Raw genomic sequence first — 16672 nt, forward strand, 5'->3', positions numbered from 1 at the left:
AATGGCATTCACTAATATTGCTGTATTTCAGAGTAATAGCTCATCCAAAGTGTGTTGAACTCCTTAAAGTTGTTAATTGCTAACAGAAATTAGATTCGGATAAAGTGAATGGAAGAGTCTGCATTTTACTCTCTTGAGCATTTGTTTTAGATCTGTACATAGAGCCTGCTTAGAGCTCAGCACTGTTTTGTTTTTTTTTTTCTATAAAAACTGAACTATTTCCATCACACTTCTCTAATTTTTCTTGACTATGTTCATCTCTAACAGTTTTCTTAAGTCTAACTTCTCTGAACAGTGATTTTCCTCATCATCTGCCTTTTTATTCAGCTCTTTTTGCTCTTTGTGATGATGTTGGGACTTTTTGTATTTCTGTGTTTTATTAAAGTTCTCCTAGATCCCTTTTAGAAACACGAGAGTATAACTGGATGGTAATATGATTGGTACTTGAATATCAAAGTGAGACAATATCAAATTGTCACTGCAAATATGCAGAATTTATAAAAAGAATGAAGGTAAGCTCCCTGTGCCACTCCTCTTAGACACTTTAGGAAGATCAAGGATGTAAATGAGGTCAGAGTCAGGAGGAGAGATTATGATAAAATTTATAAAGAGGGAGTAACAAAAATAGCTCTCATTGAAAGACCACAAATAACAAACATTGGCAAGGATGTGGAGCAAAAAGAACCTTCCTACACTGTTGGTGGGGATGTAAATTGGTACAGCCACTATGGTGAACAGTATGGGGGTTCCTCAAAAACCTAAACATAAAACTATAGTATGATCCAGCAATCTGTCTCCTAGGTATACATCTAAAGAATCAAAAACACTAATTTGGAGTGCATGTATCATTTCAATGTTCATAGCAGCATTATTTATAACAGCCAAGACATGGAAGTGACTCAAATGTCCACCAATGGATAAATGGATAAAGCTGTGGTTTATATATAATGAAATATTACTCAGATGTCAAAAAGAATAAAATAATGCCATTTGAAATAACATAGACCATTATCTTTAAAGAAATAAGTCAGAAAGACAAATACTGTAGGTTATCATTTATATATAAAATCTAAAAAAAAAAAAGCAAATGAATAAACAGAAATAGACTCACAAATATGGAGAACAAACCAGTGGTTACCAGTGAGAAGAGGGAAGGAGGGGCAAGACAGAAGCACCAGATTAGCAGGTACAAATTACTATGTATAAAATAAATAAGGTACCAGGATACATTGTACAGCACAGGGAATTTAGCCAATAGAATATCTTTCAGTAGACTATAATCTATAAAAATTTTGAATCACTATGTTGTTCACCTGAAAGTAACACAGTAAATCAAACTGTATCTCAAGTAGAAAACTTTTTAAAAATAAGTGTTTCATATGGGCAACAATATCTTTGATATATACTTACATTCTCTAGATCACAAACACTAGCCTGATAACCCACAGATATGTCAGTTATAGCCTACTTACCAACATATACTTTATTATAGGTATAAAATTTAAACAAATATTTGAAGAAACAAGGACACAGTATACACTGAAAAAAAAAAAAAAACCCTGAAATCACAACACTAGGGAAATTTAAAGGTCATCTGTTGGTAGCTTTTGGTTGCAACTGTGGAGACCTCTGCTTGCCCTGAGAAATAACTAATAGGTGGGGCTCTTGCTAAGCAGTATGACAATTTCACTTTCTCCCTTGCCTACCCTGATTGTTCCAAGAATAAGGCAGGAACTGAGTGGCTTTATTGAGAAGGAGAGTTTTACAAGCAGTGGTGTGCTGGTGAATAGACTTTCCAAAAAGAAAAGCCCTGATTGCCAATTCCTATGGTACAAATAGTCCCACCATAGCCAATTTCAAGGATGACTATATTTCATAGCCAGAATGTGCAATTTTTGAAAATATAACAATCAGTTTTTAGGAGCAGGGATTCCCTAGTGGCTCATATGGTAAAGAGTCTGCCTGTAATGTGGGAGACCTGAGTCAGATCCCTGGGTCAGGAAGATCCCCTGGAGAAGAAAATGGCAACCCACTCCAATATTCTTGCCTGGAAAATCCCATGGACAGAGGAGCCTGGTGGGCTACAGTCCATAGTGTCACCAAGAGTTGGATATGACTGAGCAACTTAACTTTCTTATGAGCTAGTGCTGGCCCACTCCAGCACACTGCTGCTTATAACTCAACAATGATAAACACCAGCAAGTTTCCATAAATATATGTCATATAACTTTAATTTCCTGAGAAAATATACAAATGCAAGAGGAACCATGCATCCAAGTCTTTGGCCCAACAACTACTCAACAGATTTCATTTAAAAAAAAAGAAATACTAAGAAGCACCTTGGCCTCAGGCTTAGTTTGTTCCTAAGCAGACAATACAAATATTTTTAAATTAGCTTTATATGGTGATATTATTAACACAATGTAGCTTTTTACAAATATCCATAAATATCTTAAATTGGGTTATCATGTAATCATATTACATACCTTTCAACAAGAACCCATAAGCAGCTAGTTAATTTTGTAGAGTCCAAAACTTTAGCAGACCATCATTGAGTTGAGTGCTATTCATTATTTTTGGAACTTAATACATTTGACCAAGACAGGCTGTACAAAGTGAGGATGGGAGTTTGGTTGAAGTTAGCCCTGAACAATAGCCCATGCTCCCTGCTCCAGGTAAGGAAAGGAAGTGTTTGAGAAAGCAAGGCATTGGTGTAGCTTCCCTCTATCTGCCAAGGGAATATATACCCCCTGAAGATCTAATCTGCTAAACTTTATAGACATCCAACATGAGAGCAGAAATACCAACCCTAAAGCTAAAATAATAGTGTGATACAGTGGGAAGCCTAAGGCCCCTTGTTAATCATTCATTCTGTGGGGTGAAGCAAGTTACATATGTTCCACCTGCCTCCATATTCTCAGTGTTAAAATTGTGCCAAAATATCTGCCCCGTTAACTTTCTAGAGTTGCCATGTGATGTATGAAAGTACTTTGCAAACTGCCTAGCCAGCTAAAAATACGGAATCATGACATGAAAAAATACAGTACTGGTAATATCAATTTCTGTGGTTAAATCTTATGATTAGTAATGATTACTCTTTCTTTACCATCACCCATGTTTAGGCACATGGACAAACAAGTTCTCATGAAGCCCTATGTAAAGGTTCAGAATGACCCTTTTGACCAGCTGGTTTTATAAAGCACCAAGCATCCTGAGTGTGATTAAATTAAGAAAAATTCCCAAATAAAGTGCATCCCATTCCAATGCCACCTGTGTCTCGTCCCCTCATACCATCAAATGTGAAGTGGAGTATTGCTGGCATAGCAGTGGCCACCCTCCAAGTCTGACTACTTTTTTATTAGGAGGGTCTCAGAAGATAGGAATATAGGAAGAATGAAGTCAAGCAATCCACAGTCCAAGAATATGAGAACAAGGGCAGACTACTGCCCTGGATCTTTTCTGCATACAAGATAAGACTTCTGTGGAAAGAAGACTTCATTTTTCCACCCAGAGATTCAAGGGTTAGACAAAGACACTTGGAGAAGATTCTGTCCTCTAGCCACCCATATTCATTTCATGAACTAACAAAACTGTCTTTGCTGATCTAACATCAAGGGTTACCAAATGCCTTTTGTCCTTCTTCTGAGTCTCATTCAGACAGGCATGAGAAAAGAAAATTCACATGCAAGAAGTTCTGTTTCTGTTGATTTGTATACTCAGATGAACTGCAGAGATTGAAAATCTTCCTTGTCCAGCCTATGCACTGATGTCTCTGCAAGTGCTGAAGAGGATGAGGAGACCAAATCAAGTCTCTAGGAGATGAATTGGGGATTTGTAAGTAAAAAGATCCCCCAGTATGTCTTATTTTTCAGAACCTGATGCTCAGCATTGAATATCAAGTCTATTACATCTCCAGCGTGGAATTCGTAAGCCCCTCCTACATTCTGGATCGTAGAGTTGTTGGTTAGAGCTTGTATGGGGTCTTCGTTCTTACGCAGCTGCACCTCGAACGGAGCTCGTCCCTTGTAGGCTGTATTGGGAGCCACTTGGCCATAAATTAAATACAAACCATTCTGAAGTATCTTCAGCCTCCAGTCAGCTGTCTTATTCACACAAGAAGGCTCAGGAGAAGGCATTTGCCATTTTGAAGGTAATGGTCCTACAAGATATTTATAAGGGGAGAATGGGGGGAGAAAAAAAAAGAAAAGCATAGTTATTTAATTATTTCATCATCTTCCTGATAATAGTTCTTTCCTATTTATAGGAAAGGTCTATACTAGGTCTCTCCAACCACAATTTTAAGTATCTACCACTCCCTACTTTGAAGAAATTGCCTAAGTTTATCTCTTGCTTGGGGAGCTCTAAGAAAATGTTTGGAATAGGGAAATAGGTTAAGTTTTAGGTGGCACTGTATCACTTCTCAACCAATATTTGTGAAATAAGAAGAAGAAAGGAATGACACACTAGGATGGTGATGACAAGAGCTGGCAGTCCAGAAATGCATATTCATGTTTTTCTGTATCAATACTATTTATTATGTATCACTTTTATCAATGAGGCCAGCTCATCAATCTGTTTAAAATAGTGCTCTCCTGTCACTCTCTCTCTTTATCTTGTTTTAGTTTTCTTCATAGAAGTTGTCACCATCTAGCCTATTATAAATTAAGTTGTTTATTTATCAATCTCATACCTACTTGAATATAACATTTGAGGACAAAGGAAAAGTGAAGTTGCTCAGTCGTGTCCGACTCTTTGCAGCCCCATGGGCTATAGCCTACCATGCTCCTCCATCCATGGGATTTTCCAGGCAAGAGTACTGGAGTGGGTTGCCATTTCCTTCTCCAGAGAATCTTCCCCACCCAGGGATCAAACTCGGGTCTCCTGCATTGTAGGCAGACGCTTTACCATCTGAGCCATCAGGGAAATCAAATACTCCTTTATTTTGTCCATAGCTGTATCTCCAACACCAAAAAGACTTCCTACTACCCAGTATATGCTGAATTAGGTGCACTGTGTCTAAATAATAGTGCTTCAGCTTATGGGTATGTGTCATTCAAGATTCACTTGAGATACCATTATCCAAATCCTCAGCAAATAGCTACTGGTAAATTAATGAGTTAATACATGGAAATTATTTGACTGTTAAATAGAAGTATCCTTAGATTATTGCTGTCACGGGGGATGTGCAAAGGATCAAGACTTTGATATTTATGGAATTTACATATTTTCTTAATGTTCATTGTTTTTACACAAAGATGTAATTTCAGAATCCCAGAATGTGCAATACTTATCTGGTGTGTTCTCTAATGCTCCATAATTTTTGTTATGGGGGCAAAGCCTTTGTCAAATAATTAGAAAGAAACCTTGATTAAAAAAACATACTAAAAGAGATAACACATTGACTTAAATTCTTCTTTATATATAAATAACTGATATAAGGCTCTGAAGGAGAATGAAGGGGAGATCATTAAAGCAGAAAGCAAAGTCTCCCTGTTTCTCTACTGAATCCAGAGCCCAGTAAATTTCTTCCTGCTTGACCATGTAATAGATAATAGTCAAGTCACCAGGAAGAAGTATCACTGGTTTTCATATTTAAGTATGTGAGGGGGGGGGCCTCAACTTTAAAATTGAGGTTCTCAACTTTTACCACATCAAGAGGGTATTTCAAACATATCATGAGGAGTTTCACTCCATTTACTAGAAAAACAACAAATCAAAAAGGCAGAGACAAGTAAAATGAGATTCCCTGTCATCTCAAGTCAAGGAAGCCTGGCTGTTTGTGCTGTACAGTAAAACAGGAATTGAAGCTGATTCTGGAAGTGATCTGTTTTCAGTGGAAAATGGTTGTTTGATCTTAAACCAGTAAACAACCCCAAATGTATTCATTTTTAATTTTGTATGTATTCTAAAAAAATACCCAAAGGCTCAACTGTAAACTTTACTGTGTCTTCTAAGCAAGTACCAGGTCACTATAAAGGAAAGTGACTCAGGAGCTAAGAGGAGAGGTGAAAGGAGCAGAGAAGGGACCACTCCCCTCTCGTTTCTCATCTTTACACTTGGAAACAAAAATTGCACCCTACACCCACTCTAGTGGACACTAGCAATATGGGAAATGTGAGAAGGTCTCTGAGTCTGTCCCAGGGAAAAGTCATAGAAATCTGAAACTTGTGCTTATTAAAACAATTAAAAACAGAGCTGAAGCCTCAGCTCCTAGACAACTGCAATACATGATTAACAGTTAAAACCAGTAGTTGTAGAGTAACTAAAATAGAATGCCTCCTTTCTTAGCACTGGAGCTTACCTTTTGCAGCAAATAGTAAGGAAAGTAAAAAGGAGGCCTATAAGACAGTCCAGTCCAGTCAGTCACTCAGTCGTATTTGACTCCATGAGACCCCATGGACTGCAGCACGCCAGGCCTCCCTGTCCATCACCAACTCCCAGAATTTACTCAAACTCATGTCTAAAACTCATGATTCAGTGATGCCATCCAACCATTTCATCCTCTGTGAGACAGATCACTCACCAAACTTCGCTACACAGGGTCCCTGGGCAGTCTGTAGGGGAAGAAGAGGAATTGGTCAGGATGGTGACAGTGTCAACAGTTTTCTTGATTATTTAGAGGCTCGGATTCCTGAAGCAGACTTCTCTGCCCTAACCACATTAAAAAAACAAAAACAGAAAAATCCCTCCCTCCACCCTGTTTTGGATCTCTCTGCTTTCTTCTACAGATGACTGGCTCCTTCCTCTACCTTTCACTGCGCAGCTACCTTCTGGGTCTTCTAGGAAGAAGTTAAGAACTCCTTCTACCCACCTAATCTCCACCTACAGGACAACTGTTTGATCTTGGATGCGCCTCCTCCTGGGCTATAGAAATTTTCTGTATGTCTCTGCACCCCAGTGACTGCATAAGATGATCCACTGGCATGTGAGAAGAAACTAACAATTCCCATTTATATTTATTTTAAATAAAAAATTAAGCTATAGAAATATTTATTAATGTTTCAGAGTGATAAAGTCTCCCCTATTTTTTTTAATTTTTTTTTTGTTTTATTTATTTATTTATTTATTTATTTTTTAAATTTTAAAATCTTTAATTCTTACATGCATTCCCAAACATGAACCCCCCTCCCACCTCGCTCCCCATAACATCTCTCTGGGTCATCCCCATGCTCCAGCCCCAAGCATGCTGTATCCTGAGTCAGACATAGACTGGTGATTCGACCCCCTATTTAATATTTAGATAATTATGCATCACACATAGTAATTGAGATAACCCTGAGATCTCAGTTTCAAAATCTTGCAACACAAATTACATGTCACATAAAGCTATCAGTGTAGTTGATTTTATAAGTACAGATATTTAAATACTAAAGGCTTTAAGATACTTAGTAGTAAGATAAGGTATAGCCAGAAACATTTTGGGGGGGGTGGGGGGCGCCATGTAACAGTGCGTTGGTTTCCTTGCAGCAAACTGCTTAAGAGACTTTTTGAGCTTAAACAGGATGCCAATTTTTTAATAGGATTTCTCTGGCTGCTATGCTAGGAATGCATTAAAGAGTAGCAAAAGAAAAAGCAGTGAAACAAGGTAAGAGATCAGTGTAAGCATCTAGGCGAGAAAGCATGGTGCCTCTGACCAAGGTACTAGCTGTGGAGATGGTGATAAGTGATTGGAAATTGAGTGAACAGGAGTTCCTGACATGGATATGGATGAGAAAATGAGACAAAGACACCAAACTCTGAGCCTGAGCAATTAGAAAGATAACACTGTTAATGACTGAAATGAGCAAGATTTAAGAGGAATAAATTGGGGGGAAAGAATCATGAGTTCATTTTTTGGATATGTCAGGTTTGTGATGAGTATTAGATACCCAGGTAGGAGTGTCAAGAAGGCGACTGGATCTATAAGGATGGAATTTAAGGAGTTCTTAAAAAAAAAAATTAATTTAGGAGTCTTCAGCTTCTGCATGGTGAGTTAAGATATGAGTCTATATAAGAGCATCAAATCAGTGATTATAGATAGGAAAGAGTATTGGGATATTGCAGTGTGTAGGGGTCAGGGAATAAGAAAGAACCCACAAAGGAGACAGAAGGAAAGGCCACCTTGGTAAGGATTTTAATTATGAACAATGGAATTTAAGTTGTCTAAGGAAGGGAAAAAAATCATGAATGGAGTGAGGAACTATTAAGTTCCTTAGACAGGAACTTTGCACTATTGAATGATGGACTTAAAGTTTAGTGTCATAACATGGTAAGCATACTCAAAGATGCAGTCTTCCATTTTGATCTGAATGTGTTCATGAGGTGACTTTGCAGTGATGACAGTCAAGACCATGAATCAAGGTAAGTTAACTTAGACTCTAACTTTCAATTTCTTGTATTAAAAGGTGTTAACCTAGATTAAGAAAATAAAAGAAACATTTATCAAATTACTAAAATACTATTTCAATTGTTTTAGAAATGTTTATATTATATAATTGCATATTATACAAATACAATATTTTGGTAAAAGCAAAATGTTTTTGCACTGCGAATAAACCACATTAAGCATATTACTTGATTTATCCTTATAAATTTATATTGTATATTAGAATTTGTGTAAGACTTAGCAGTTAGCATATATATTGGCATTGTAGTCAAGAATATTTTGTTGGAGTTTCTTAGAAGAGATGCTGAAATACCATTTTGTTTAACCCATGTGACAGGGACTCCCTTAACTTCAATTTTCTCATTTATAAAATGGGGAAAATAGCAGCACCTAGTCCATTTAGGTTGTTCATGTGCTTAAATGAATTAAGTCTCATAAAGGATTTTGCCCAGATATTCTGTCTTGTCCTGCTTATTAAGTATTAGTGTTTTGGTAATGATGTTGATTATAATAAAGAATGAAACAAAACTTTATGTACCTATACATTATACTACAATTGTAAGCAAGAGAAACTAATGTCATCTATGGTCATTGCTTCTTAAGTTTATCACCTTTCTAGAAAGACACAAATCAACACATGAAGCAATTGAATAATAATCTGAATATAAAAGCATGCCAAAAAATGTGCTGTTGATAACATCTATGTTGTCTACTCATATGCATAAAGAGTGTGCGAAGAAACCTAAGGCCACAGACAAATTAATCGCAGAAATCTTGGATGTTGCATGGTGGGCTGCTTTAATGTCCATTTAAAACTACAGAAACCACCATTGTAATATTATGTCATTATTGTCACAAGTGAAAATCTGGCTAATCACTAAAATCCTCTATTTGGCAGTGAGACACACTCTTTGGTTAAGGAAGTAGAATAGATAAGCAAGGAATACCCATTTTGTTAAGTCTTTATCTTCATTGTAAAGTCATTAATAATAATGGTATAAATATGAATCACTACTGTCTACTAAGAGCCTACTATGGGTCAGGATTGTACTGTCTCTTAATTCTTACCACAACTCTATGAGATAACATTTTCATTTGCAGAAGAGGAAATGAGAAGTAGGAGGATTATGTAACTAGCCCAAGGTCACGCAGCTGAAAAAAGGCCAGGCTGAAATCCAAACAGCCTGTCTGAGTCAAAAGTCTCACCCCTACGGCTCCAGAGCAGTTTGTATTTCTAATCCTGGTGATGTTTGGAAGGAGTAAATATCCACTTATAAAGCAGTATATGAGTCCTGTTTAGTTAATTCATCTTTGCTTAGAAGGATCAGTGGCTCTTGTAACCCCATTTTGATTTAAGCTCAGATTTATGTAATTGGGTTAGTAAGTAAACTTAATAATTATCTCTAAACCAACTCTAATCAAATCATTTGGAAATAGAACCTACTATGCTTATAAGTACATGCAAAACTTCCCCTTTTGAAAGTATCCATAGCTTCACTGAAACAGGGGACTCTCCTGAACATTTGGTTTCTTCTTTTTCTTTTGCTGTGAAGGTATTTTTTATTTTTTAAATTTATTTATTTAATTGGAGGCTAATTACTTTACAATATTGTAGTGGTTTTTGCCATACATTGACATGAATCAGCCATGAGTGTACATGTGTTCCCCATCCTGAAACCCCCTCCCACCTCCCTCCCCATCCCATCTCTCAGGGTCATCCCAGTGCACCAGCCCTGAGCACCCTGTCTCATGCATCAAACCTGGACTGGTGAACATTTTTATCTCTCGGTTTCTTAAGAGAGAATTTCTGTGAGCTTATTTTCATGTAGGGGTGGGGGGACCATCTCCTTGGGCTCATAACTGATTCTTTCAGTGAGATGTCTTCTGAAAGAGAGGGAAGAAAGAAAAAAAGAATCCTCCCACGGAAATTTTTGTTGGTTTAAAAGGATCTGAGTCTTCCTGTCTAACACTTTTTGAATTAGTGCCTAGAGAGGTTGGAAAGTGGGATTTTGTATATAATAACCAGAGTGGAGACTAAAACAATGTAAACTCCAAGGTCACAGAGCATTATAAGGAGGTGGAAGTGGCTACCGAGTAATGACTCATCACCCACAGTCATTCAGTCCTCTTTTCCAAAGATACTAACCTGTGGCGAATAGGGAAAGAGAAGTGAAGGAAAGTGGAATGTGGGAGCTAATATCGTTGTACCATCAGCCAGCCATTGGCTTTTTCCATGGGAACAAAGCCTCCATGGCACCCTGTCAGGACAATATCCTGAAAACGTTTCAAAATTCCCCAAATTTGGAACAAACTCTGGGCTGTTTCTTTAGAAGCAGAACCTTTCACTGGGTAGCTGCATGTTGTCTAGGAGAGGGAATCCCAGAATAAGACCTCAGACACAGGGGATTCATGAAGTTCAACGTTGGCAAGAGGTGTCCTAAATGCCTCTGGGAGTATGAGACCTCCTCCTTCCCTTTGCAAGAGCAGCTGTGTGCCTCTGAGAAAGACACTTCTCTTATCTCCCAGGCACTGAGTCCCCAGACACATGCAGGAACTGATGACATGGAAAACTTACCCTGTGTTTTTCAGTGTCGTCAGGCTAATAGCATGTGGAGTGGTTTTGAGAAGGAAAAGGCACTTCCAAATTTAAGCTGTTGCTATTCTCACCCTTCCCTTTCTTCAGAAATTGAAACAAAGAATTCCTAACGATCTTTTTCCCACCTGCTCAAAGCTTCACTGTCCAGAGAGTTCAGAGGTCTGCTTGGAACATTCCTTGAGACAGTGGGGAATGTGGTCACAAATTCCTTTCTTGTACACCATTGTGTACAGTTACAAAATACAAATTAATGGGCTACTGTGTAAAAACTTGGCCAAAGCTCTGCTTGCCCTAGGTTAACATCAGCATCTTCTCTGTACTGTTTCCTCCTGTATCTTTTCTCAGTTGCTTTCAAATATCTTTAGTAGTAGAACCATGTCTTTGAAATCTTAACTGGTCAACCTGTCCCTTAGAAAAATGTTTCTGCAGTCACTGTTTTCAGATGTACCCAGGAATTGGCTAAATCCTAAATTAAATAAGGTATTTATGTTCTTTCTGATCAGCACTATGTAAACAGCAGTCAGAAAAAAACTTTTACTAAAAATCTAATGGATCTCCATTCTCTTCACTAGACCCATAATTTGGAGTGGAGCACAGTGGGAAATTCCCAATAAGCATCAGGGGCTTCCCAAAAAAGAAAGTACTTCCTCCTTCCTCCATGAAGCCTTCCCTGATCAACCTAGCCCTAAGTCATTGCCCCCCTCTTGACTCCCTTTATGTCCTATACCACCCTTAGATAAATAATTAATCACTGTATTTTATAGCTAGAAGGGACATGATGATGAACAAATCCATTTCCCTACCACCACTTTTCAGATGAAGAAACTGAGAACCAGAAAGATTAAATGTCTTTCAAATGCATACAGCTAGTTATTGAGAGACCTAAACCCAGAATTTGTATCTTCTTACTCCCAGTTCAGTGCATTTCTCTTCTCAAAGATAGACTACACCATCTATTACTTACCTTACATCTCTTTCTTTCAAAGCTCTAACAATATTGAGTGACAATGCTAACAACTAGACTTAACAAAAGAAAAGAGGAGTACAATAAATTGCAACCTTAGATTCTGTTGTCTCCTTACCTTGAGTGGAAAAAAAATAAAGATTAGTGCACTGAAGGAGCAAAGCACAATAATTACTGTTGAGTAGAGGAGCCATTGTTTCCAGGATGGTCTCTGTGCTCCTTGAAGACTTGAATGGCTTAAAGGCATATTCTCCATGTGGCTCAAACTCATTCTCTGCAGGAATGAGAGCTGTGGAAAGCAGAAACTCACAAGTGATGAGCACATGGTGCAACTAGTCAGTTTTGTAGAATAGTATGCTAATTAGTAGTGGGTGTGAGAGGCGGGGTTTTCCTCCTGATTCTGTGTGTTGAAAAATGATACTTCTAGGCTAAGTGCTGACTCTCACTTGGCACTAGGCCCAATGCACAGGGCTAAAAGCCAATACAAACACAGAGGATTAAAAGAAGAAAACAAGGGAAGTTAAAAGGGGAAAAAATTATTTCCTAAACCAAGAACAACTACGGAACTGGGCAGTATTACAAATTATTTCCAGATAATTACTTTCTGTAAGGAAAAAATAAAGTTCAAGATTACGCCTTTTTTCCTCCAAATGTATATGTGTGAGGCAGTAGATTAGGGAGGCTGGGATGCATGGTTTGGAAAAAATAGTTTCCAAACTACTAATGGATTTCTAGGGCGTAAAATGTCTTCATTCAAAGACAGTCTCAAATTTAATTTTTAAAATGTCAATACAACAAGCTTAATTCTTTTATATCTCACCATTTTGAAACCCTGAAATTTCAATGCTGGCATCAAATAAAAATAAAATTATCATAAAAAGATATTTTCTTGCACCCTGTCCTCCAGTCTGAGCTTACACTCTATTCCAAAAACCTGAAGTTTTCATCCTGGAATCAAAAATACGGATTTATTGCAAAATTGAGGAAGTCTCCTGGTTCACTGTACTAGTCTTTCCATCTGTTAAATGGAATACCTGCCTTCTCCCCTCACCTCTTCCCCGGCTGCCCCACACATAATGCCAGAATTATGTGCTAGAAAGAATAAGGGTTTTTAAATCAGACAGACCTGAGAGAGGCAGTTCTTATCTGCTCAGTGGCCATCAGCATATTCTTCATTTCCTTCGTGGTAAAATTGGAGAAAATTTCCACTTCATAATGCTTTTCTGAGAATGAAAGAGATGTAAAGTTTTGGCTAAGAAGTGTTCCATAACTGCTTCTCTCTTCACCCTTCGGAGAGATGTTGTCAAGACTGAATCAATTATGAAATCCTAGAAAAGAATGATTTTTAAAATATTTACCGTAGGGTGAAATTCATCTGATGTTATTTCAAATAAAAGGTAAAAAAGCATTTTGAAAAAAAATTTCTAAGAAAGTTTTTTTTTTTTTTTTTTTTTTTTTTAATGAGGGGAAAAGCCTATTGAACATCCTCATTTCTGAAAGAGGATGCTAAGGATAAAAGAACTTGAGGACTTCCCTGGTGGTACAGTGGATAGGGAGAAGGAAATGGCAACCACTCCAGTATTCTTGCTTGGAAAATCACGTGGATAGAGGAGGCTAGCAGCCTACACCCCATGGAGTTGCAAAGAGCCGGACATGACTGAGTGACTAACACATACAGTGGATAAGAACCCACCTGCTGATGCAGGGGACATGGATTTAATCCCTGGTCTGGGAAGATTTCACATGCTGCAGAGCAACTAAAGCCTCGGTGCTCCAGCTACTGTGCTCCCCACTGTAGAGCCTGGGAGCAACAACTACTGAAGCCTGTGTGCCTAGGGCCTAGCTCCACAATAAGAGAAACCACTGCAATGAGAAAACTGGGTACCACAAAGAGTAGCCCCTGGTCGCCACAACTAGAGAAAGCCCGCATTTAGCAACAAAGACCCAGCACACCAAAAACTAAGTACATTTAAAAAGGAAAAAACCTTTGAGAGGTGTATCACACCATTAATTATTGGGTGACAGTGCAGTGGGGACTTGGGCCTAGAGATGCTATCTTGTAACACTTTTTTTTTTAGTACCACACTAATTGCAGCAATATTTCTCACTGAGTTATCAAATTTAACTTGGCCCAAATATCTCTGAAGAAGAGTCACTGAGTTACATGGGAATAATTTTTCAATACTGCAATGTTCTGTGGCTCTGTCCAGGATGCTGTGATTCGGAGACGAATAATAAACTGACTCTAGAAGAAATTGATTCATTCTACCCACAGCTCTTCTCTTTATCATGTCTGAAAGGCATAAACGCCAGCACAGAATTTAAAATTGACTACTGAAAAGGCAGACTATTTCCTTCCTGCTTCTCTGATTTGCTCCTTCTCCTGATTCCTCTCCAAATTTTAATTGGAATTGCCTCTACTTACTCAATTCAGTAAACATTTCCTTAAATGAGGAACTGTTTAAAACATAATCCAGCTCCTTCTTCTGCCCTTAACCAAGATTAGGTTCTCAAATATCCTGACTATTTCAACCTTCTGAACATATCTTTAAACTATGACATGCTTATCTCAAGAAGAATATATTCCAAGTAATAGGAACTATGCTCAATACCTTGTCATAAACTATAATGGAAGAGAGAATGTTAAAAAAGTGGAATATAAATATTCGTGTATATATATATGTGTAACTGAATCACTTTATTGTATAGCTGAAACCAACACAGCATAGTAAATCAACTATATTTCAATGCAGTTTTTTAAATAAAGAAATTAAACTTTGAACCAACAGCAAGAGACCTATTAAAAGAAGAGAGATATAAAGAACTACCCAGTATGGGTAGTTCAGTCAACTAATTCCACAGAGGAGAAAATGAGGTCCCGAGAAAGAAAGAGACATACACAAGGCCACCGAAGAAAACAGTGACAAAAGTAAAGTAGAATCCAGTTTGTTCCTCCCAAAAGAAAAAATAAAAGAATACATTCCAGGACTTCTTTCCACGAAACAGTTTCCAAAATGAAGAACTTTCGGGTTAGGACAAGTGGCAGTAGGGAAGACTTTCAAAACTCTAAATTAATGAGTCATCATTGGTACCTCTTTGCTATTCTCAGAATTGACATCTCAGGATCCTACAAGAAGAAAATGAACACTGGACACATGAAGCTTCTGTATTTATGGCCTGACACTGGCTCAGATACTTGGAGTGAATTTTTTAAATTAAGTTCAATTAGCAAATCTGTGTTGAATATTTACTCTCAGCCAACTACTGTGCTAAGAGCTTTGAGGGGTATTAAAAAAAAAAAAAGGCACAGCTGTCAAGTAATTTGCTGCCCAACTGGATTTAAACTGTACATATACGGAGACAGAAACCCAAATGAATGCTAGAAGACAGAGCATCAGCAAACACAGATCTAAAGGAGCTAAAATAGTTGAGAAGACAGGTTGGAAATTATTGTTTAACCAGAGGAAGGAGGGAATTCTTTTTTGAGAGAGTGGTAAAAGTTGAGGTATAAGCCTTACATAAATGTTAGAAATTTTAAAATGTGAACAAGTGACAAAAGACCAAACTTTTGAATGGATCTGGTAGTCTGATTCAAGAGCTGACAAATGAGGAATTTCAGAAAAACAAGTAAACAAAATGTTTTTCTATATTTTTCAGATTAGAAACAGCATAAAAGCTACAGTTGATTAAGCAACTTTGTATTCACAGTTCTTTTTAATTCAGAATGAATTAGATACACAGAAACTTGGCTATGGTTCAGTCATTGACTGAATCACACTAAAATGAATTGGGCACCTAGGCTGTGCCTTCTCTGTGCACAGTTACATTAGAATATCAAGCAGCCCTGTGTTGACATCACCATATATACAAATAATGAAACTGACATTCGAGAGCATGAATCATTTGCCCACACTGGTAGAACAGGGATTGAATCCCCAGGTATCGGACTCCAAAACACTTTTTTCCACTCTTGATGCTGAAGTTTATCCAGTAGTTGCTGTGTAAACTGCATGGGATGCATATTGAAATCTGTGAGAGAGTATTATATGGACATCAGATTTCTCCAAAATCCTGTATTGCTGAGGTCTGCACTCCGTATCCCATGCCCTCTATACACCAAGCCATGCTTAGTTGCTCATTCATGTCTGACTCTTTGCAACCCCATGGACTGTAGCCCACCAGGCTCCTCTGTCCATGGGAATTTTCCAGACAAGAATACTGGAGTGGGTTGCCATGTCCTCCTCCAGGGGATCTTCCCAACTCAGGGATTGAACCTAGGTCTCCCGCATTGTAGGTGAGTTCTTTACCATTTGAGCCACCAGGGAAGCCAATACACTATTTACCATGGCTTTATGCTTGTGATAATGTATGGTGTAGCATATTTAATCAGAAATAGTCCATGTGCCAGAATTCACAACTGCACAACTGATTTTGTCTACTGTGGATTTCAGAGTATTCACTGTTATGACAAGTAAGGCCCAGGTGACTTGAAGATACTACATAAATAGGTGACTGAATTGTTATTTAGTTGCTAAGTTGTGTCCTATTCTTTTGCAATCCCATGAACTGTTGTCCACCAGGCTCTTCTGTCCATGGGATTTCCCAGGCAAGAATACTGGAGTGAGTTGCCATTTCCTTCTCCACATAGATGATATATAATAGAAAATAAGCAGACATGATACATAAATATGGTTTTAAACTTGGAATTTTATGAAGACAACAAGTCTCTGTTAAAACTGGTAAACGT

The 16672-nt window shown here is 37.8% G+C and overlaps 1 protein-coding gene across 1 annotated transcript; it reads right to left on the reverse strand.

Moving 5' to 3' along the window:
- Positions 1-3812: 3812 nt before the first annotated feature.
- Positions 3813-12250, reverse strand: TNFSF18 (TNF superfamily member 18). Its single transcript, XM_068986645.1, has 3 exons — positions 12044-12250; positions 6524-6554; positions 3813-4159 (listed from the first exon to the last, which is right to left on the reverse strand). Exons 1-3 carry the CDS (start codon positions 12248-12250, stop codon positions 3813-3815), a joined length of 585 nt encoding a protein of 194 aa, XP_068842746.1.
- Positions 12251-16672: the final 4422 nt, after the last annotated feature.

The sequence above is a fragment of the Capricornis sumatraensis genome, chromosome 14 (assembly GCF_032405125.1).
Source record: "Capricornis sumatraensis isolate serow.1 chromosome 14, serow.2, whole genome shotgun sequence".
NCBI classification, from domain to species: Eukaryota; Metazoa; Chordata; class Mammalia; order Artiodactyla; family Bovidae; genus Capricornis; species Capricornis sumatraensis.